The sequence below is a fragment of the Trichechus manatus genome, unplaced genomic scaffold (assembly GCF_000243295.1).
Source record: "Trichechus manatus latirostris isolate Lorelei unplaced genomic scaffold, TriManLat1.0 scaffold00010, whole genome shotgun sequence".
Taxonomy (NCBI): Eukaryota; Metazoa; Chordata; class Mammalia; order Sirenia; family Trichechidae; genus Trichechus; species Trichechus manatus.
Window position 1 is genome coordinate 28,873,900 of NW_004443946.1, and position 23,247 is coordinate 28,897,146.

Below are 23,247 nucleotides of genomic sequence, written 5' to 3' on the forward strand. Positions count from 1 at the left end.
ATAGGTGGGGAGGAATGGGAATCATTGTAGCCTTAGGCCTTTCCTATCTTCATACTCTTGCATTATTTTGGTAGATTTCATCTGTTTTGGTGTCTGGAAGGTGGGGAGGATGACATTGAGGAATATCATGACAGAGCAGTATGTCGGCAAAGCTCTTGCTCAGCTGTCCTTTCCTACTCAGCCCTTGAAGTGTGCACAACACTGTCAGGTACTTCCTGAAAGTCACTGTTTAGGGACATAGGTCAAGGTAAGCTTTTGTTTGTTCTGTGTATGTAGCAAAAAAAAAAACAAAAACCCTGTTCCTTGGCCAGCCACACACACCCAGGTCTAGCTTTGTTAAATGGAACCCTTTATTGTAATCTGTCTTTTTGTGAAGTGGAGTCTGCTAGACCTTAAAACTCAAATGTAAGTAGAGAATGGTAGATCATTTCCTCCAGAAAACTGTGAGGCAGAAAAAAAGGACTGGACACAGAGACAGTACAAATTCTTCTGTGTTACTCATTGTATAAACTCATGTCATTTTTTGAGAGAATAGAACTCTTAGTGATTTTTTATTTTATTATTTTTAAATAAATAAGAAATGTACATAGTATAGAATTCAGAAGATACAAAAGGGTGGGATCTGAAATATAAATCTCTCTTTCTCACAACTCTCTCCAGACACCCAGTTTCCCTTCCTGGAGGCAACTATGTTAATCAGCTTTTTTTTCTTCTAAAGATGCTTTATATATTTACAAAAAGTACAGGTTAATATGTTCTCTCCCCCTCCCCCCAAATGGTAACATATCTATTCTGCACTTCTGTTTTATTACATAAAAATACTTCTCAATGTTCATTCTGAATCAGTATCGGTAGAATTTCCTCATTTTTTAAGGGCCGCGTTGTTGTTAGGTGCTGTCGAATTGGTTCCATCCCCTAACGACCCTGTGTACAACTCAATGAAACACTGCCTGGCCCTGCACCATCCTCACAACTGATGCTGTGTTTAAGCCTATTGTTACAGCCACTGTGTCCATCCATTTCACTGAGGTTCTTCCTCTTCTTCACGGACCCTCTACTTTACTAAGCATGATGTCCTTCTCCAGGGACTGGTCTCTCCTGATAACATGTCCGATGCTTCTAAGGAGCATTCTATCTGGACATCTTCCAAGACAGATTTGTTCATTCTTCTGGAAGTCCATGGTACATTCAATATTTTTTTTGAAGTATCATAAAGGCTTTAGATACGGTATATAGAGATTCCATAGCCTAGGGGAGAGGTTTGAAGTGTGTTTCAACCTTTTTTCCCATTGAGGATTTGTGGGGGCATAACTATTCCGACGTACCCCCACTTGGTTGGTACAGTGATGTTTGCCTCAGAGCAAGCAGAGATGGTCTGGGTTATATTCATTGCAGTTTAAGATTCTGGATATCTTGTCTAGTGTCACAAATCCAATTTACATATGCAAATGACTAGATATGAAATAATTGGAATGTTGCAATTCTGTCAAGTGCTTCCCAGTTGAAGGTGATGGCAGTCTGTTCCCCTAAGTCCCATGTGCAGGAGCTTTTGGAAACTTTGCTTCCCATTCTGAAAAGTGGAACCATTTCCTGACAGGTGGTCTCTCAGTCAGTTCTCTCCCTGGAGCAGATGCTTGGGGGAGGAGCACAGGCAGTGTTGTGAGATGAACTTCTTGTCCACTCATGTGCACGAGGGAATGGACAGTGGAGTCCCAGAGGCCACACAGCATGCAGGGGGCCTAAGTCCAAGAACTGATTCCGAATCACCAGTGGAGAGGCCTGCCAAGACTATAAAATGTAGGCTCTGGTCCCCACCTGCCCCACAGCCTGGTCCCAGCTTCCTTTCAGGCCTTCAGCTTTTCTTAACAGGTTAAGCTACGCTTGATTTTTGTTTTTGTAATTGAAATCCAGGAGTGGTTCTAGAATGGGCTCTTAGTGTGTTCTGTGAAAGCTTTGGCTTTTGGCCCTTTACAGTTTCTGATTTTGCAGCAAGGAAAATTCTCCTGTGACCCACCCAAACCCACTGCTGTCGAGTTGATTCCAACTCACAGCGACCCCATAGGGTTTCCAAGGCTGTAAATCTCTATGGAAACAGACTGCCACATCTTTCTCCCATGGAGCAGTTGGTAGTTTTGAACTGCTGACCTTTCAGTTAGCAGTCAATCTCTTTACTGTGTCACCAGGGATCTTTCTCCTGTGACCCGAGCTGGTCATTTCTTGGAGCCAGGGGTAAGATTGTGAAGTAGCAGGGTCTCCGAGCGTTAGGAAAGAAATGAGAGGCCCTCGGAACTAGCCCTTCAATAGCAACACCCAAAAAGCATGGCCTCCTTATTGAATATTCCTTTGTCTCTCTGGATTAGCACATAGTGTCCCTGCAATGCACTAGGTCTTGAGACTTGAAAGAATCTTAGAGCCAGGCTCATCCAGTTTCCTGTCAAATTACAAGTGGTGGTCCAAGGTCTGCTGGAACACCTCCATTGTTGGGGAACTCAGTGGAGGTAGCCCGACTGGTTTTATTTTTTTAATAGTTTTAGCTGTGCAAGCAAACCAAGAACACTTTAGTGATATAAAAATCCATGCAACTACCATCTCCTCCAATCCTAGTTATCTCCCTAGAAGTAACTACTGTGAACAGTTTGTCAGTATCTTTTACACATCTCCATAGATGCACTTATGAAAATCTACGGGTTTTTACATGAATAGGATCATAGCAAATGTGCTCTGTACTTTATGTCCTTTTTATTTTTCATTTAACAGTGCATCCTGGAGATCTTATAGTGCATATAGATTTACCTCATTATTTCCAAAGGCTGCATAATAATCCATGGTATGGATACACTAGTCCCCTGTTGGTGGACATTTAGGGTATTTCTAATTTTTTGCCATTATTAACTTTCCTGATTGTTTTTTTTTAAGCAGTTGTAATCTTTAGGAAATTTGTGGCTTCATCCTCTGATCCAGATCTTGCCTTTTGGGCCTACGCTACAGAACGCATTTGTGGACAACCCACATGTCTTGTCAAGTCCCTTTGTTGTGTGGATGAGAAAATGAAGGGCCAGAGAGATGAAGTGATTTGCCCTAGTTTGTGATTGGAGAGGTAATAATTAGACCTCATCTCCTGGCAGGAGCCCTGGCGGCACAGTGGTTAAGAGCTCGGCTGCTAACCAGAAGGTCAGCAGTTTGAATCCACCAGCTGCTCCTTGGAAACCCTATGGGGCAGTTCTGGTCTGTCCTATAGGGTCTCTATGAATCAGAACTGACTCGACAGCAATAGGTTTTTTGGTTACCTCCTGGTGAGCTGTCCTCCGTCACCACATCTCTGCACCTCTCTGCCACACCATGCTGCAGGGAATACAGGACGAGGGGTGATAGGGAGGGGGTGCACTTGGAGAACTGCGTGGGGTGGGGGTGCGTAGCCGAAGAGAGCCCAGTCAGGGGATTCCTGGGGCACCTCCTGCTTCTCCCCAGGGCTCTAATGTTCTACCTGCTTCTCCAGAGTTTGACTTTTTTCTCTGTTGTTCCTTTTCCAGCACACCTCAGAACAAGAAACTGAGAAAATATCTTTCATTGCTCTCTCCGCTTCTTGTGTTGTTAGCTGCTGTTGAGTCTACTCTGACTCATGGCGACCTTATATACAACAGAACAAAATGTTGCCCCGTCCTGCATCATCCTACAATCTCACAATCACCAGCATGTTCCAGTCTATCATTACAGCTGCTGTGCCAGTCCATCTCACTGAGGGTCTCCCATGCCCTCATCGGCACTCTTCTTCACCAAACGTGATGTCTTCCTCTAGCGAATGATTCCTCCTGATGACATGTCTAGAGCAAGCAAGTTAGACAGTGTTCTGTTGTGATCCATAGGGTTTTTAATGGCTAATTTTCAAAACTAGATTCCCAGGCCTTTCTTCCTAGTCTGTCTTAGTCTGGAAGTTCTGCGGCAATCTCTCTACCATGGGTGACCCTGCTGGTATTTGAAATATCCAGCGTCATAGCAACTTGCAAGCCACCACAGTACGATAGACTGACAGATGAGTGGTGATCTCTTCACTTACTTGGCCTTAATTTCCTGCCTTCTAAGGTTGAGTTAATTTTCAGTTCCTACATATTAGCTTCCCAGTAGATTGGCAACTCTTTGAGGACAAGGTCTGTGTTCTTATCCTCCATATATATATATTTTAATGTGTATGTATTTTAGATGTATGTATGTACACACACACACACACACACACACACACACACACACACACACACACACACACATATACATACATACCATTTCTTGTGGCTTTTGTACTGGGTACTGTACTCCACATGGTTGTCTTGTCTTTATCCTCAAAACAACCTGATGAGGTAGATGTTGTTATTACCCTCACTTTACAGATGAGGAAACTGAAGTTCAGAAAGATTAAATAGCTTGCTCTGAGTCACACAGCTAGTAAGTAGCCAGCCTGGACACTGAGCCCAGGTAAGCTTGACTGTAGGGGTCATGCTCTTATTCTCTGCGCTTGCTGCCTTCCGTTTTTATGTCGCTTGGGACCTGGTATAGTGCCTTTGGATGCTAGAGCCTCTGCAGATATTCCCTGAGGGCTATTTTGCCAGGGGTCCAACATCTCAGCCTGTGGGAATAATAGCAGGGAGGGAATGGGTGACGTCCTGTGGCCTACCTGTCTGCAGAGCTGTGCTCCGGCCAGCTGCCTGACCCACGAGAAGAAGGTGAGTGCAAGGGATGCAGCAGCTTGCTCTTGGGGGCATGAGCCAAGGCCATGCCAGCTCTGCCATTAAAAGGCTTAATTAGGCTAGTCATTAAGTTCAATTAGGCATTGGAAGTGATCATTCCTTCTAACCCTGCAGTGCCCTCCAAGACCTGGATCCATTCCCAGGCAGCCAGCTCAGGAGGTGGGTACTAGTTACTGGGTCACGAGCAGCCCCGGCTCTGGTTTGGGAGCCTTCGACTCCATTGCTGGGCTAAGGGCAGAGTCACCCAAGAGGCTCTCAGCCCAGAGGGAGGCCTCAAAGTGCACATGGCCAAGTGTCTGGCTTTTCCTGGGCTTACTTCTGAGCCGCCTCCTTTATTAGGACAGCCCTTTCCTCATGCAGGAGTCAGGACATCAGCCTGGTGCTAGGCCCCTTTTGCCACTCACTGACCATGAGACCTTGGGACAAGTCATGTGGCCTCTTCGGGCTGAAGGATTTGGACTAAATGATCTCGAAGTTCCCTTATCATCTCTAGTTGCTCCCTGTTCCCTAAATAATAAAGTGCATGCCCCAAGTTTGACACGTTTTCCTTTAGCAGATATTGGTAATGTAGCTTATTTGTATCCTGAGGATTGTACTGTTACATCATTTCAAATCATTGCTTTCTGAGTGCTTAACCGGCACTCAGCCACTAACTGAAAGGTGGCGGTTTCAATCTACCCAGAGGTGCCTTGGAAGAAAGGCCTGGCGATCTACTTCCGAAAGGTCACAGCCATTGAAAATCCAACGGAGTGAAGTTCTACTCTGAAACACATGGGGTCGCCATGAGTCGGAATCAACTAGACAGCAACTAGTAGTTATGGTTATGAGGTTGGTTTTTCCATAGAATGTGTTCCTTCTTAACTGGAATCATTTAGTAATAGTAGATGGGTCTCGGGGCCAGAATTGGGACTGGCGGTGTGAGTGATCAGTCACAGAGCTGGGGAGAGACCCGAGAAGTCATCGAGTCTCACCCCTTTAGTTTAGAGATGGAGAAAACAAGGCCTGGAGAAGTTAAGTGACTGAGAGTTACAGAATCTTTGGGTTAGAAAGGCCCTTAAATGTCACCTTGCCCCACTGCCCAAGGTCATACAGCTAATTAGTGTAATAGAATGTTCCTTTCATTTTACAGCCAAGCCCATTCTCAAACCTTGAGAGCTGCACGCATTTATCTCAAGTTCATGAAAAGGTCATGCACTATACTATTTGTGCAATAGCAAGTCTGTTAGAATAAAATTGTCTTTACTGCCATCCTCCGGGACCCTCACAGAAATGAGATGTTGATCATATGAGGCAATCTTATTGAACAAAAAAATTTTCAAGGAAAAAAGTTGTGTCCCCTGAGCCAGCCAGTCTCTGCCAAGGGGGACTTGCTGCTTTGCAGTGTGAGCAGCTGAAAGCCAGGAGGGAATGATTAGAGGTGCCAGCCATTGGTTAAAATTCTCCCGACACAAATGATCTCCTTGTTCTCTCTTTGATGGATTCAGGCTCTCAAAAATAAAATTCATCTGTGAACATCACACCTTCTTCTTTCCTTTTCTTTTTAGTCCTTTATTGAGAAGTAACAGAAAGCAATTTTAGTATAGAAGAGGAAGCTTGGCATGTGTAGGTATAAATACGCACATGAAATAAGAGCCCCTCACGTAGCCTGAATTGTCTCTGGTCTAATGAGTTTGTCAGTGATTTTGCTTTTTGGCCCATGCGACCCCCCACCAGAGCTGCTTGCTTTCTGGCGGCTGTGCTGGTTTCTCCTTGTTTCCCAGCAGTCATTATCCAAGAGGCCGTGTTTTGAAGTGCTAGGGTCTTCTTGGTTCATATTTGCCTGGGAGTCACAAGATGGAGCCTGAGGCTTTGAAGAGGCTGCCACAGACATGCTCTGCACTGCCGCAGTGGCCCCGCATGCCAGCTGTTGGAGGTGGTTTCGCTTAGAGCAGGGACCTCTCAGCACACCCCATAGCTGGGGCAAGTCTCAGTGTATTTGTGGGTTTGGGGAGGAACCATAGGATGTAACAGGAGCACAGAAAACAATGGATCAGTGGCTGGAAGGAAATCTTTCTAGGTTCCTTCATTTTCCAGCAGAACATTCTCTCCAGAAGTAAAGACTCAATCCACTCAGCGATTAAAAATGAATTGAAATAATGGTTTCCAGAAATGCTGAATAAAAGTCTGCCCCTGACTTGGAGATACATGATTTTCACTTTTTTAAGTCAATGCATCCTGTCACACCCCTTCTCTTACAGCCATATTCCCACAAAACTGGCTTTGAGTCACAAACAGAATTACTCTGTTTTCAGTTAATTTTCAGTCTCTCCGATCATATCAATGGGAAAGTCGTGGTTTGCAGCTGGTGTTTCTTGACTACCTTTCTAACCTTGCTAATCGCCCTTTTTAACAAAGAATAAGCCACAGGTTCCAATTTTTGGCAAATAGCAATATCTAGCTATAATAAAATAAAATTTTGAGGTTTTACACTGTATTTTTTTTTATAGTCATCTTTTGTGTGGCTGGAGGTACTAGCTTTCCATTGAGAATGTAAAGTTTGCTTTTAAATAAATTTATTAAAGTAAAAATGAGTCAATTTAAAGAAAATATTAAGTAGCTACAGAGAATACACAGTTATATAGCAGAATTTGTGAAGGTGGCACCTGAAAATGACATGTTTGGGAGGCACTGTCCTGTAGCAGCTCCTCTGGCTGTTTTCCCTCCCCCCATCCTTTCCCCGGCGGGAGGAATAAAAGAACTTCCACTTAACCTCTTTGTGCCATGTTTATGCTACAGAAATCAAGGTTAGTTGCATACTATTAATTGAAACCTCTCCTTAAATTGTGGACTTACATAACTTGAAGGAAAAAAAAAAAAAAGTGAAAATTATTTTCCAGCTCCATTGTTCCCTCCCGAACCCCATCGATGTCTGTGCACGTCAGTAGAGTTGCTATCAGCGTGTAACAACGCGCTTGTGCATGCTTACCCAGCCAGCTCTGGTGCCGTTCTCATTTTCTGCCGCCACCTTGTCAACCACTTCAGGTCCCCTCTGTCCTCTGAGCACTCCTGGCCCTGTCAAACCTCTGTCCTATATTCAGGTTGTTTCCTCCAGCTGCAAAGGCCTTCCTGCGTCTTTTCTGCCTGTTGGCAAGCCTACTTATCTTTCACTTGGCAAGTCTTCTAGGAAGCCTTCCTCACACCCCCCCCCCACTAGAATGGCTCATTCCCTCTTCAGTGCTCCCATGCCATTGTGTTTGCACCTGCCTCACTTGTCCCATAAAGTTTGAGGCATAGTAGGACCTGCAGTGGACTGGGGATTGGGAACCTTGATTTCTAGATCCAGTTACACCTAGTGCTGGGGCTTTAGTTCCGTCCCTTTACCTACTCCTGGTCTCCATTTCCTCATCTAGAAAATGTAAGGTTTGGACTGGATAAGGAAGCTTTCAGGCACTGATATGTGAGTTTATGCAAGTGTTAGTGTTATTTCTATAACATTCTTCTCTCCCACCAGACTGTAAAATCCTGAGCAAAAAAAATCCCTGATCCCAATCACCCTCACCTCATGCCTGGTTGATAATTAGTGAATATAGTGAATAAATGTTTGCTGAATAATCTTCATTTGAGATAACTAAGATTTCAGGTTTTAAGCGTTCTTTCACTTTTTATCTTTCTTGACAGCATATATATACATACGCTTTTTATGTTCCCTTAACTGTTACTAGCTACTAAAAACTTCTATATTTTCAGTATTTTCCCCCTTGATAAATAAAAGCCTCTTCAGAGTTTAAATCAGAACAAACATGTTATTTTGAATTTGACCAGCAGGGGGCAAACTTCACCCAGGAATTGCCTTGTCGTTCACTATACCTTCAAGTTCATAGATCTTAGTAGCCTACAGACAGAACATCTACTAGACACCTTATTGATGAACTATGTTGGTGTGAGCTAAATCTGACCTAATTGACCTAAAACTCCAGAGTGCCAAAATGTGGGTCCTGGAGAATTCTTGCTTGTTTTTAAAAGGAAGGGAGAAAACACAACTATGACTGTCCACTGGACACTAAACACATGAATGGCAAGAACTAGAAACTGCGGGGAAAGAGAGCGGAGACTTAGCTTTCAGAGGAGAATAAAATGAGGGGAAACTTATTGGCTAAGGAAAAATTCAGTCTGTGAGAAATATGTGACTTCCAATCAGTATTACAGGTGTACGGAATCTGAGTACAGAGGGACACTAGTTACTTAACTTACAGCCTGAAACTGAATGGACAATGGAGCCAGGATTACAATGGCAGGTTTTCTTTTCCTCAGACTTAGGTTTTCATTGTGAAAGCTCGTTTGGTGGATCACACAATTTATAAAGTAGAGCCTTGTTTTGGGATTTGCTAGTGACATGTTGGGGCCCTGGTGGCGCAGTGGTTAAGAGCTACGGCTGCTAACCAAAAGGTTGGCAGTTCGAATCCACCACCTGCTCCTTGGAAGCCCTATGGAGCAGTTCTACTCTGTCCTGTAGGATCGCTATTAGTTGGAATTGACTCTACGGCATCGGGCTTAGTGACGTATTGTATGATCTGGGACATATTACCTCTTCTCTCTCATGCTTTGGTGAAGCTTACCTCAATGAGGGGTTTAGAGGCAATTGTGAAATTAATATTGGACGCTGTTAAGTTATGAGAGAAGAAAACTTCACAAGAACATGGTGTTTTGACTTCTTTTCCTCCAGTGGGGTGATATTTAGAATGTAAGGCAGCTTGGGCACCAATTTAATTGGTATCTCATTCCTGCTCTTCTCTTTGTCTCTTTATGAATTTGGCCCCCAGCTGCAGAGATTCCTCCTTATGTACTGTAAGCCGTGTTTTAGCTTTTCTCTTCCCTGCGACAAGTTGGAATAGTAACCATTTGTCAGGATTGACTCAATGACAGTGGGTTTTGGTCCAAACCCTTCCCATTCTTCCTCAGGGCTGAGGCTGTGGTCAGCTGGGGAAGGGCTAGCAGAGGGCCTTCCTTTGGGACCGTCCAGGCTGTAGGTGCCTGGCACTCTGGTCTATTTTAAGCCTGTCCTGTCTTGTAGCAGGGAGGTGAGTCTAGAGCCCAATATGCACTGTGGATATTAAGAGACTTCAAGGACACTTCCCCCCATTTATCCCAGTTATGTCCCCTGCTAAAATAGGTTAACGGCATCTAATTAACCACTGAACATTGTCATGCTGCATAAAGATAGCATCCTGGCTGTTCTCTAAGCTGTGGTACTTTATCTCCATTTAGATCTCTGCAGTATTCTATTAAACTAGAGAGAAACATTTTAACTGAGATGATGTCTACATTCGGGCTGCTTTTCACCCTTCAGCATGTACCCCGGGTAAGCAGCAGTTGAGGCCTTATGTCTGATGATGGGGAAGATCCAGGGTGCTTTCTGGTCTCTCCCCGTGAAGCCTGCAGTGTCCCTGCAGTTGGAGTAATAACCAGCTTGCTAGCCCCATACACAGTTATTTTTGCATGAACTTTTGATCATGGGGCTAAGCCAGGTGCCCTGATACAGCCAGGAAGAAAGAGAAGACAGGCAGGGAGAGCTTATAGGGAAGCCTTAAAGTGCATTACAGTACTTTACCATTAAGCCCTAATATGAAACTATGAGGATGAAAAGATTCAACAGTGGTCCCATGTGGCTGCGGATATGGGATGCACCAGTGGGATCAAGCGTGTCCTCAACTGACCGGTCACGTCCATTGAATGTCTGGGGGTCTCTAAATGCTGAAAGAAAGGGATTGCATTGGAGGGAGAGGTGAGTGACTAGACGGGATCTCCTTTTTGCCAAAATGTAAGCTGTCATGTTGTAAATAAACCATACATAATAAATCACAGAACAATTAAACCAACATTAACTATCAAATTTTCAGGCCTGACAAAGCTACACCGCTACTAAGAGTTGAAAATGTGTCCTCATCATGGAAAATATCAGTTGTATTTGAAGCAGAGAGTCTATAGAATGAGCGTTTCCTACATTGTAAAACTGCCTGTGTATGTCTGTATGGTAGAGTGCTTAAGAGCTGGACTTTGGAGTTAAACAGCCTGGGGCTTGTATTCTGGCCCTACCAGTTTCTAGCTCAGTGACCTTAGGCAAGTTACTTTACCTCTCTGAGCCCCAGTTTCCTCATCTGTAAAAAGGGGCAAATTCAATAAGATAGTATGATAATAAGAAAATCTATAATTACATATTAATCACGTATAAATAATATAGTAACACAGTGCCTGGTACCCAACAAGCTCCATGAATGTTAACCATTGTTATCATCAGTCACCATCCTTACTACAACAGGTTTGTGGGAGTGGAGGCAGTGTAAAGGAAGGGCGGTCTAAGCCTGGGAAAGGGCTTTCTCCTGAGAATTGATGGTGGATGCATCAAGCCAAGGAGGAGAAACCAAGCATAGGTCATAGAGAAGCTGCAGTGAAAGTCAGGAGGGACTGGTTGAGTGTTGAGCTGAGGGACTGAGCTCTAAATGTGAGTAGCCTGGTGAGACAAGCCCCTTAACCTTAAAGTCCTCTACCTGAGAACATGATATCTAAAGAAAGCAGCTTCATGGATGAATGTTCTGAGCAATTTGGAAAGGGCCACACAGAGATGACCATGATGTCGCCTCTGGCCAAGTCGCTGACCAGGTTGGGCACATCACTTGTTGGAAAGGAGGAAGGCAGTGTGTCCTTATCCTGTCACCCTGTCTCCAGAAGGTGGGAGGTGAGGGAGGGTATTTACTCTCTTTGTCCAGAGTTAAAGCTTCATTCTGCAAAATGGCCAAAGCAATCAGCAAGTGATGGAGTAGCTCTTAAAAAGAAACCTGGCATTTAATTAACTTTTCAAAGTGCTAGTTCAGCAACCTCTATGTTTTACATTTTGAATATTGAACAGGCATCTCTAATCAGATCTGAATTACTTCTGGGCCTGCCACGGTGGAGAGCAAGAGATCTTAAAGCCATCCCTCACCTGCTTGTTTTTTACTACCGCCATGGTATCTTGTCGGAATTTCAGGATTTCCAATTCATGATCACTCGGGAATGGAGGCTTGTGGACCGTTTGGGCCCCTTGCTTTTTCTTCCTCTCCTCCCCTCAGCCTTTGGGTCAAGTCCGTATTCATTAACACTTTAGTTATAAGAAAGTAAGCATCTCAGAAGGCTAAGGCAAATGCATTTCAGCCTTGCTGCTTAGCAGCTGGAGTGTTCAGCCTAATGTGTGAAGTAAGGCTTAGGACAGTGATTCTTATATACTTGACTGGGTCCCATTTCTAGAAATTACTACCTCATGGCCTATGGGATGAGGCCTAGGCAATGCACACTGAAAAACTTCCCAGGTGTGATTCTGTTTTGCACAACTGATTTAAAGGATTCTCTCCAGCTTTCAATTTTCTGTCTGTACCATCTCTGTCTATGCCTGCCTTATGTGTAGGAAGTCAGGAATGGACTGTCTGTACAGTAAATCCAAGCAGATGTCTGGGTGCCCTAGGGACACTGGGAAATCAGCCAGTGCCTGCTTTTGGAAAGACTTGGGGCTGTGTTTTTGGAAAGTTGAGAGACTGGGATTCTAGTTTCAGTCTCATCACTAATTAGCACACGTCCAACCACAGTACCCAACGTCCCCATCTAGAAAGTGGTGCTACTGAAACCCGCTTTCCCTCTTCCCTAGAGTTGTGTGGCTTGTGATGTGATGTGAAAAATCTCGGAAGAGTATCAAGTGCTCTGTCTCTCTGAGGTGATCATACTAGTATTATTATGGTAATAGGCTGTCAGATACTCTTTTAGCCACTCTGAGCACAGAGGCACAGGGGCCATGGGGCAATGATAGACCACATGGGCTGTGCTGACCAGAGCTCTGTGGACGACCTGCCATGGGGTTAGAGCCAGGTCACACAAGCCTCAACAACCTCAGAGTCTTCATGACTTAGAAGAGAACTGTGTCTCTAAGGAAGAGATGACCCAGAACTCAAAATTGAGTGTTTATGCCACACAATCAGTGGTAGGCAGGACCTCAGCTCCAAATCCTCTGGTTACCCACCTTGATGGGTTGTTGTAGACACCTATGTTTTAGTTTTTTGTTTTGTTTTTTAATGTATGACCAACAATAAAAAAATTTACTTTACATAATGACATGATGTATGTGTGTATAAAACTAAAAACAGAACGTGTGCATAATACTTCTCCTTACTACTTACAGCGCACTCTTTTCCATCCTGTGTTATTTTATGAAATAAAAAGTGGGGTCAGGGAACTGGTGGTGATCCACTAAATTGATTCCATGACTCACTAATGGGTCATGAGCTGTAGTCTGAAAAACATTGCTCTGGGCTCTATGTCACTATGCTGGGCTGTGTATTACTGCCCTGGGCTGTGTGTCACTGTGCTGGGCTGTCTCACTGTGCTGGACTGAGGTGACTTTGGGGTCCAGACAGGTAAAGCAAATCTGTGAAGTAGGGTGTTTGTTTTAGAATGACACTTTAAATTATATTTCTGACACTAGTTTCTTTTCATATTCACACTTCTATAAAGAAAATACTCTATAAAAGAAGAAAGAGACATACTTTCTCCCAGTTCTCTGAAAACATGCTTCCCACTAAGTAGTCCTTTTACTCTCTTTTTGGATTGCAGCATAGCTACAGGAAATACTTCCCTTGCCTCTTAGCTCCTACTATACAAGAAAGGACAGTGCAGATTCAGTGTAGCAGCTAGCGCTGGACTCCAGTGTTAGGGAGCTGTGGGGAGGGCAGAGCTCCGCCTCAGTAAGGAGGCAGCCACAGCTCCACGTCACCTGACTTTTACATGTGGGAATGCAGGTCCAGTGTCACCAGGCTTCTATTTTAAGAATTCATAAGTCTAGATTTTTGTGTAAAATCTCCCAATTTTGGCAACTAGTTCGTGTTAAAACCAGACAGAACAAAACAAAAAATAAACAGCAGTGTGGTCCAGACCAAACTCATCTGCAGGCTAGATAAGCCCAGAAGTGGACAGTTTTCTGTCTGTAACCTGGGTCAGAGGCAGGGTGTGCCATGCCATTTCTCCAGGGCCCCACCCAGGCTCCCACTAACCCCTCCATCTCCCAAGTAGAAGGCTCCCGAGGACCTGTATTTCTCACCTAGATGGCAGAGAGACAGACAGACAGATAGACCACTGCCTGAGGGCAACCCTGTTGTCTATCCTTGAGGGCTCTACTTTGATCTTACTCCTTGTGGAGACCCTTCCTCTGTGGGTGGAATGAGTCCTTGGGCGCCCCCTAGAGTGAGAGAACAGGATGTGGGCTCAGCAGCAATTAAGCTGAATATTAAACTCACTCCGTTTTAGGATGTTGAGTGGATAATTGCAGTTAATCAGCCTTCTCCTGAAGGTTAGCATTATCATTATTGTTTTCTTTAGACAAAATCACCGCTGCTTTTGCCAGGACACATTGCTTAGGAAAGGGACGATTCAGTCATAACTCCTAAGGGTAATCAGAGATGAATATGTCCCTTAATGTACAAAATGAAGGCCCTGGCCTTGTCTACCTTGCCTCTTTAATCTCATTATTCTGGTCTTATCCCTGTTACCATCCAAGCCCTTCTGCCCTTGGTAACATATTAGCTGAGTCATTTGGCTAGCAGTGTATAGAGTCAACTTCATGAGGACAGGAGAGGTAGTAGGAGTGGCCGTGAACTAGGAGAAGAGCTTTATATCTTCCCATACAGACAGAAGATGGCTTTGGCGGCCACCAGGAGCTCTACATTTAAGATCCCTTTGACTTAGAACAGGCTTTGGAAACCTCCATCTTGGATCACCTATGTCACCATGGTGGTGGTGCTCTGGGCACCCTTGGTGCAGTTTGCCTCTGGTATCCTCCTACAGCCCTTTCTTTCACACTGGCTTTCCCACCCCTAACTGGCCTTCCCGCCCCTATTTGCTTAGTCTCCTTGCTCTGCCCTTTAAGAATCAAAACCTGCAGCTTGGGAGATCACCACAGAATTGTTAGTGGTGCAAATGGTAACGGAAGTGTTGGAGGTTCATGTCCACCCAGAGGCACCTCCTAAGAAAGGCCTGGTGATCTGCTTTTGAAAGGTCACAGCCTTGAAAAACCTTACTACTCTGCACATATGGGGTTGCCATGAGTCAGAGTTGGCACAACAGCAACTGGTTTTGGTTTTATTCTTCTAACTTTATCCATTCACTTCTCCCTCCCTGACGGTTTAAAACAAAACAAACAAACGAACAAAAACAAAACAAAACAGTGCAGTTGATATGGTCTAAATTACATTGAGGCAGTCTGTTTAAACTTGGGCTTAATTTATTATTATACTCTTGTGGAGAGTTTTCATATTGCAGGAATTGCTGGTTGGCGCTGATGCCTCTTTTACTGGCGGGGTTTGTGGGCTCAGCCCTGTTAGGCCCCTTCCCATGCAATCCACCTCCTGGCCGCTGTGACTTTGCCACCTCCCTCACACCCTATTTATCGTGGTGATGGATTTCTGACTTAAAAGAATTCGTTTTTTTTTTTTTTTTAATTTTGTTATTGTGGAAATTTTCAGCACAAAAAAGTAATCACCATATGGTACTCAGCACCCAGCCTTAGCAATTATCAACATTTTGCCCATCTTATTTAGAAGTCTTTAGATCACTTATCATGAGTGATCTGCTTAAATCAGAATTACCTGGAAATGTGTTTAAAATGCATATTCCTGCCCCACTCCCTCAAACCAGCTGATTGAGAAATCTCTCACTGCCAGATCCAGCAATCTGTGTGTCTAACATGCTTGCCAGTTCTTGTACACTCTAAAGTTTAGGGAACTGCTGTCTTAAATGAACAGAGGTGTGTAAAACCTGGCTTCCTGTTCTCATGGAGTGTCTTAAGGGGAACTTCTCGTGCAACATCATTCGTAGGGCCCTCTGGTCCTTCCTGCTGAGGATACAGAAAGACAGGCCCTGAGCCTGCAGCCTGGACCGCATGGCCAAGTCATCCCTTTTTGCTTCTAGGAAACAACACATGCTAACAACTAACAGCACCAAATAGGACCCAGGGCCTTAGTATAGGAAACTGTTCTGTAAATTGGTCAGTTAACTGGTGAAGGAAAGAAGGACACCATATCATCTATATCCATTTGAGTTTTGAGCTTCTCATGTAACCTGCACTTAAACTCAACAATTTAATTTGAAGTTATGTTGAAATAAGGCTATAAGAAGGCATTACAGTGTCTGTAACTGTTTCATACTGAGTATGGAGCTTGGTTTCTAAAGAGGGATCCAGACAAGTAAAGCACTTGGGGTACACTAATTTGCCCTCCAACATACCACCCCAGTACATGAGACTAGTGAGTTCTCATAAGCCTTGTCTTTTCTTTTTTTCAGGTTTGGAAGGAAGGCTTCTGAAGAAATAGAAGAGTATGTTTCCAGTATTCTTTTTTTTTTTTTTTTTAATATAAGTATCTCATTTATTGTCCAACTGTACAGATGCTGAAAATTAATTATTTCTCTATAAAAACCAATGGATTTACTCACTGTAAAAGTTAAAATTATTAACTTTAATTTTAATTTTTATAGTGAGCAAATACATGGGTTTTTATAGAGAAATAATTTCCAGCATTTTTTAATTTTTTTGTTTCCAGTATTCTTACGGTATTCTTTGGTGACTTTTGTCAACAGTGCTGTCTTGGTGGTCATTATCTATTCAGCCTTTGTTGAACACAGCATTCAAAAATAGACAGTATGAAGCTGGCTGTGGTCCAGGGCTGGAATTAGGCCTACTGAATCAAGGGTTTGGCTAATGGGGGTCCCTCAACTAGAAGTGTAGGCTCTGGCATTGATGCCCGTGCTTTGGGGTGTTGTGTTGAAGGGGGATTTCAATAGCGGGAATAGGAGCAAATTAGTATATCTCATGTGCTTTATTTCCCACCATGTGCTTTTTTAGAATTGTGTCCAGCTATCAGGATACTAACCTGTGGGTTTTGCTTTATTGAAATAGACGAGCAGAAACAACCCTAGCTTTCTAAGCCTAGCCTTCTCCTAAGGCTTGTATCAAAGAGAGGAAGAAGGGTTCTAGATAAAGGTGAAGTGTCAAGGCATGGGCACCCAGGGCCACCCAATTTCTCTACTCTGGGGTTATGGGGAACATTCATATCATAGTCTGTGTGGTGCTACCTTCTGGAATTGTGCATTGCACAGCCTGTGCAACTGTGCATGGCAGACCCAGTTGCCTAACTGAGTTTGACCAAACTAATGGAAGTAAAAGAGTCCAGGGACGTTTTCATCTAGGAGAAAGAATGGATACAATAAAACTTTTGGCTGTTTGTGTGTTTTAAACTCATTTTCTGATTTCCTTTTCTTCTTTTTGGGAGCAGTCACCGCCTCAGACAGCACAGTCTGGATGGATCCGATGATGGAGGAGGTAAGATGCCCTTGGAGGAAGTCACAGGGGCTTCCAGAGGTCCCAGAATGCCCAGGGTATTTCCTGGGCTACAGATAAGGCACTGTTGCTGCGGCCTTAGTAAAAATGTTTGCAGTGGCCTCATCACAGCACGTTGTCCCAATTTCCATGCTTTGCTAAGTGCTGCTGCCTCTGTCTGGAATACCTCACCCCATCTTTATCTGGATAAACCTGCTCATTCTTCAAAACTCAACTGAAGCGTCACCTCCTCTGAAATGCCTTCCCTTCCCATCCCACTCCGTCTCACTTCATTGTCCTTCTGTGCTCATACAACCTCCTGAGCAAACCTCCATTGCAACAACAATAGCTAATATTTATTGAGTGTTTATTACATGCCAGGCCCTGTTCTACCAGTTTGTGCTAGAACATTTTTCCTCCCAACAATCCTATGAGATAGGTCCTATTGTTGTCCCCATTTTACAGTAAGGCACAGAGAGGTTAAGTAAGCTGCTCAAGTGACTAGAGCCAAGGTTTAAGTACAGTTAGGACACAAAACACTTTAACTCTTTGTTGGCTTGATTGTTTTTCACACCAAGCTCTAAGCTCCTTGATGGCAGACACCAAGTGTTATTTACCTGTGCATCTCCAGTTCATGACACATAGTGGTCAGTTAATGGCTGACTATATAATTGAAGGTGGAAACAGCACTAAAAAGGCTAGCAGCTGTGGCAAAGCCCATGTTCAAAACTCAAGAGAAAAGGTGAAGTTTGTGTATATCTTTCAAAATAAACCTTCTCGAAGGGAGATTATGCTTAGGGCCCAAATGATCAAAGCCTTATTTTTCTGACCCAGATATTTACCATTTCCTTACTCTTTATTTCTTTGTGCAGATCCAGGTTTCCATCTGGTATCATTTTCCTTCAGCCTGAAGAACTTCATTTGGTATTTTTCTAGAGTAGGTCCTCTGGCAACAAAGTCTGTCAGCCTTGTCCGAAAATGTCTATTTCACCTTCATTTTTGAAGGATATTTTCACCAGATATAGAATTCCAGGCCAATATATATATTTTTCTTTTAGCTTTGTTTAGTTTCTAATGAGAAGGCATTGGCCATTCTTATCTTTGTTCTTCTGTATGTAATATTTCTTTTTTTCTTTCTGGCTGCTTTTAAGATTTTTTTTTCCTTTACCAGTTATTTTCAGTAATTTGGTTATGATATGTCTTGGTGTAGCTTGCTTTGTATTTATCCTACATGAGTTTCATTGAGCTTCTTGAGTCTGTGGGTTTATAGTTTTCATCAGATTTCAGCCATTATTCCTTCAGATTTTTTTTCTCCCCTGCTACTTCTCCTGGGACGCCTATTACAGGTACGTGTGTTATGTAAGGGGCCCTGGTGGTTCAGTGGTTAAGAGCTCGGCTGCTAACGAAAAGGTCAGCAGTTCAAACCCACCAGCCACTCCTTGGAAACCCTGTGGGGCAGTTCTACTCTGTCCTATAGGGTTGCTATGTGTCGGAATCGACTTGATGAAAACTGGTTTGGTTTTGGTTTATGTTATATAACTTGATATTATCCCATAGGTCATTGAGGCTCTGTTTATTTTATTTATTTATTTTTCCAGTCGTTTTTTTTCCCCTCTGTGCTTGAGTTTGGATAGTTTCTATTGCTGTGTCTTCAGGGTTGCTACAGTTTTTCTACGATGTCTAACTGCTGTTAAACCCATACAGTGAAATTTTTGTTTCAAATATTGTATGTTTCAGCTCTGTAATCTCCATTTAGTTCTTTTTATACTTTCTATTTATTTCCTCATTTTGTTCATGATTTCCTTTATTTTCGAACATACTTAGAGTAGCTGGTTTAAAGTCCTTGTCTACTAATTCTATCACCTCTATGTTTTCTGAGTTCGTTTCCATTGACATATATATTTCTCTTGGTTACAAGTTATATTTTCCTGCTTCTTCACTTTACTAGTAATTTTTGATTAGGTGCTGGACATTGTGGATGTTATTATGTTGAGTATCTGTATCTTGTTTTCCTTTAAAGATGAATATATTTGTTTTGGTAGACAGTTAATTTATTTGATCAACTGCATAATATTGAGAATTATTTTTAAGCTTTATTAGGGCAGGTATAGAGTGCCATGAGTCAGAGGCTGATTTGATGGCAGCTAACAACAACAAAGGGTTAGCTTAGCCCTTACTGCTATGGTGTCTCTTCTGAGTTCCTAGTTGTTAAGTAAGGTATCTTCACTCTGGCTGAGTGGAACTGAACCTCTTCCAGTTCTGTATAGGCTCTGGAAATTATTCAGCTTATACCTTCCTGGTAGTGATTCTTTGCCCTGCTTTGTGGAGTTTCACCCTGCACATACACAACTTAGTATTCAGTCAGACTAGATTTCTGGAACTCTTCTTACTCATAGCTCCCCTGTCTGTCATACTCTGCTTCTCAAATTCTAGACACCTTAAAAAAAAAAAAAAAACAAAAAACAAACCATTGCCATCAAGTTGATTCTGACTCATAGCAACCTTATGGGACAGAGTAGAACTGCCCCATAGGGTTTCCAAGGACGAGATGGTGGATTTGAACTGCTGACCTTTTGGTTAGCAGCCAAATGCTTAACCACTGCACCACCAGGGCCCCTTAGCCCTCCTAAACTTCAGTCTCTCTTTCCTCAATTCAGAAAGACTGTTATGCTGTGCTTGGAATTCCCCTCCCTGTGCCAGAGTCCCAGAAGTACCTCTAGGCAGAAAACCAAGGTGATCATAGGGCTCACCTCATTTGGTTCCCTTCTGTCGTGGATCACAGTCCTGCGCTCCTATTGTCCAGTGTCTGAAAACAGTTATTTCACGTATTTTTTTCAAGTTTTCTAGTTTTTTAGAGTGGGAGTGCAAGTAAAGTACCAGCTACTCTGTCATGGCTGGGAGCACGTCCCAAATCCTTCTTTTAACACCTTTGTATGTGACTACAAAGTGAAGGAGCAAATCAAGTGTGTAAAACTTGGATGATTACTTGTGCCTTAGTCACCTCACAGGATTGGGGTTAGGGTCAAATAGGACATTTGGGAATTATTCTGGGATTGTGATTAAAATACAGATTCCAAAGCCACTTGCATATCAGGAGCTGGAGTTGAGACCTAGAAATCCACATTAATTTAAATAAATTCCCTGGATGGCTGTTTTGTGCACAAAATTTTGATAATCCTGCTGTGGTGCCTCTAAAGCCAGGACTAGGGACGGGAGAGGGAGAGAGTTCTGTAAAAAATTGCTTTTGCCTTATCTCATTCCAAAGGGCTTTCAAGATAGAAGGGTAGTCACTGAGGTCAGGAATCCAGTGTATTGGATACTCTTAAGAGTTAGTAAGACTTTTTTGAGCATACTGTCATAATTCATCAACATTTTCTTTGCTTTTCCAATATCGCTTATTGACAGGCTCATTTCTTTTTGCCAGATCTTTCTTTTTAGCTCCACCCACTAAACTCCTTTCAGCTCCCAAACTTCTTTGCCCACTGATAATTCCTAGTGACCCTATTAAGAAGGTATTGTGCATTTCTAGGTGCATTCCCAGACATGCACCTAGGCTGTTTTCTGGCAGCTCTAGTGGCTCGAAGATTGGTGACTCTGATCTGCCTGTCCTCACGGATTGTCACAGGATGACCATCCAGGAGGATATGCCAAAGGACTCAGGAAGCAAGGTCCCTGTCCGACATTAACAAAGCTGTTAGGTGGTTAAGGAAACAGTACGCATGGAAATTTTAATGGCTAATAACTGAAGTACTTGTTGCCAGAGGAGCAGCGACTCAGGAGCCTCAGATTTGAACCGGGGCAAGGGACAGTGGTAATGAAGACAGGTGATCTGAGGCTTGAGGATCTAGCCAGTCTTGAATGGTGCTCATGAGTGAGTGTAGGGCAAGTTGTTTCCTGCAGAGTGTCTTTTTTGGACAGCTTCAGCCCCTAGTTGCTTCTGTATTTGTTCAGAGCATCAAGAGACTTGTGTTTTAAGTAAGAGAACATTAAATTCAGGGAGCAGACCTTAAAGCTCTTTGGCAAAAACTGCCAAATGGAAACACAGAAAACAGTTAAATTCATGATCCCTAGAAGATTTACTCAACTAGTATTCTTCTCTAGGCTTCTCCCTACCCTTCTTGAGCCTCTTCCCAACTCCCTTCAAAGGATTTCTGAAATTCTGCTTACTCCACGTTTCTCATTGTGTCAAAATGCTACATTTCAGGAAGTAACTGTTACATGCTAGAGCAAAACCTTTTGAATACTAAAGTTTACACACATTATAAATGCATATTGTTAGAAGCTGGTGCTGGCTGCCGTGTAGCATCATCACTTCAGAATCAGACTGTCGCAGCTTTAAGGAACTTTTATTGAAACTTGTCATTTCACACATTAAGAAATCAAGGCTTAGAGATTAATACACAGATAGCAGAACTCAAAGACAAACTCTGATCTTCTGACTCCCAAGTGAACACTCTGCTCTCATGGCACAATGTCCACCAACATCTCTGCCGGCACCATTCATTACCAAACACTGACCAGGAGACAGCGACTGACCCTGCTCTTTTACATGTTTTCTCGCTTAATTCGCAAAACCAGTCTGTGGAGATGTCTTTTAATCAACTTTGTTGAGGTATGATTTACATAAAATAAACTGCATCCACTTAAAAGTATACAATTTTTGAGTTATGACAGATATATATACCTCATGAAACCACTGCCACATTGAAGAATGAAGATACAGAACATTTTCATCACCCCCCAAAAGTTCCCTTGTGTCCCTTTGCAGTCCACCCCTTCTCTGCCACGGCCCCAGGTAACTACTGCTCTGCTTGTCACTATAGATTAGTTTGTATTTTCTAGAGTTTTATATAAACAGAATCGTATGTGTATGCTCTTTTGTGTCTGGCTTTGTTTACTCCGTGTAAAGATTTTGAGATTTATCTAGGTTGTTGTGTGTGTCATTAACGCGTCCATTTTTATTGCTAAGTGGCATTCCATTGTGTGGATGTACCACATTTTGGTTATCCATTCACCTGTTGATTTGGATTATTCATTATCCCATTTTAAAGATGAGAAGACTAATGCAAAGAAAGGTAACTTTGCCCAAGGTCACACAGCTGGTAAATGGCAGTGCCAGGATTTGAAAACAGATCTTACTTAACTCCAGGGTTCATGCTCTTAGTCTCTGGGCTGTAATGAATGGTATGATCCTGAGATATGTTGGTGTTTCCTTCCACAAGTAGGTTGAATTAATGTCAGGTCCCAGGTTTGGAATATACAGTGCCTAGCATGATTACCAGGATGCTTAATAGAATTTCATCAAGGAAGGAAGAAGGATATCTATTTTCAAAGAATACCTCTAGTATTTTTTCCCCTTCATAAACTTGAAATGCAATATTTGTGGTTTGGCCTTTATTTTGGCTTTAGAGGTTTAAGGCATAAAACCCTTTCTTGTCAGACAGCGCACTGGATTTTACCTTCTAGGAGGGATATCTCTTCCCCAGCATAAATCTGTTTTCCATGTAGTTATGCTTGAGTCCCTTCATGGAAAATCAGTTCATATGTCACACTTCACACTCGACTTAGTCCATTTCACTGCATGTGAATGTTTAGAATCCATTATGCAGGAGGAATCATGTGTTACATATAACTAGTTTCTAGAATTATCTTTGCTCAGAAAATTACTTGGTTGACTAGTGAAGGCTGCTCCTTTGAGCTTAGAGTAACCAGTGGGTGGGAAGCTCTGAATGATTCCCCTGAATCATCCATGTACGCTCATTCAGCATGACATTAAACAGATCTTCAGACACCTGTAAGGAAACCTGCTGGTTCCTTTAGGAAAATCACATCCAGGTTCTTTGAGGTTGTCAGCACCAGGAGCATTATCACATTGGAAGGGGCTGATAGTTTCCTTACCCATGGTAGTGGTGATTCATTGGGGAGCAATCCCAAAGGAGAAGATGAATCTTGGAGAATGGAAATGAGGCCCTAAGGTCCAGGGCTCTCTCCAGGTAGATATTCTCTTTACCCCACCAGCCTTAGAAGTTAGACTTTATTGAGGAAAGCCAGCAGGTTTTCTCACAGTACCTCCTGTGGCTGGTATTGCTTCGGAGGATGGAGATACAATCCTTGCTAGGACTTCCAACTGGTTCATTATGG

The 23,247-nt window shown here is 43.0% G+C and overlaps 1 protein-coding gene across 2 annotated transcripts in view; it reads left to right on the forward strand.

Annotated features, from left to right (window-relative positions):
• Positions 1–23,247, forward strand: part of IFT43 (intraflagellar transport 43) — a 113,591-nt gene that overhangs the window by 62,841 nt on the left and 27,503 nt on the right. For both annotated transcript variants that reach the window (XM_023726399.1, XM_004371122.2), the window contains exons 4-5: positions 16,074–16,106; positions 17,063–17,109. In XM_023726399.1, the coding sequence (XP_023582167.1) occupies positions 16,074–16,106; positions 17,063–17,109 (80 nt within the window). The remainder of the gene's footprint in view (positions 1–16,073; positions 16,107–17,062; positions 17,110–23,247) is intronic.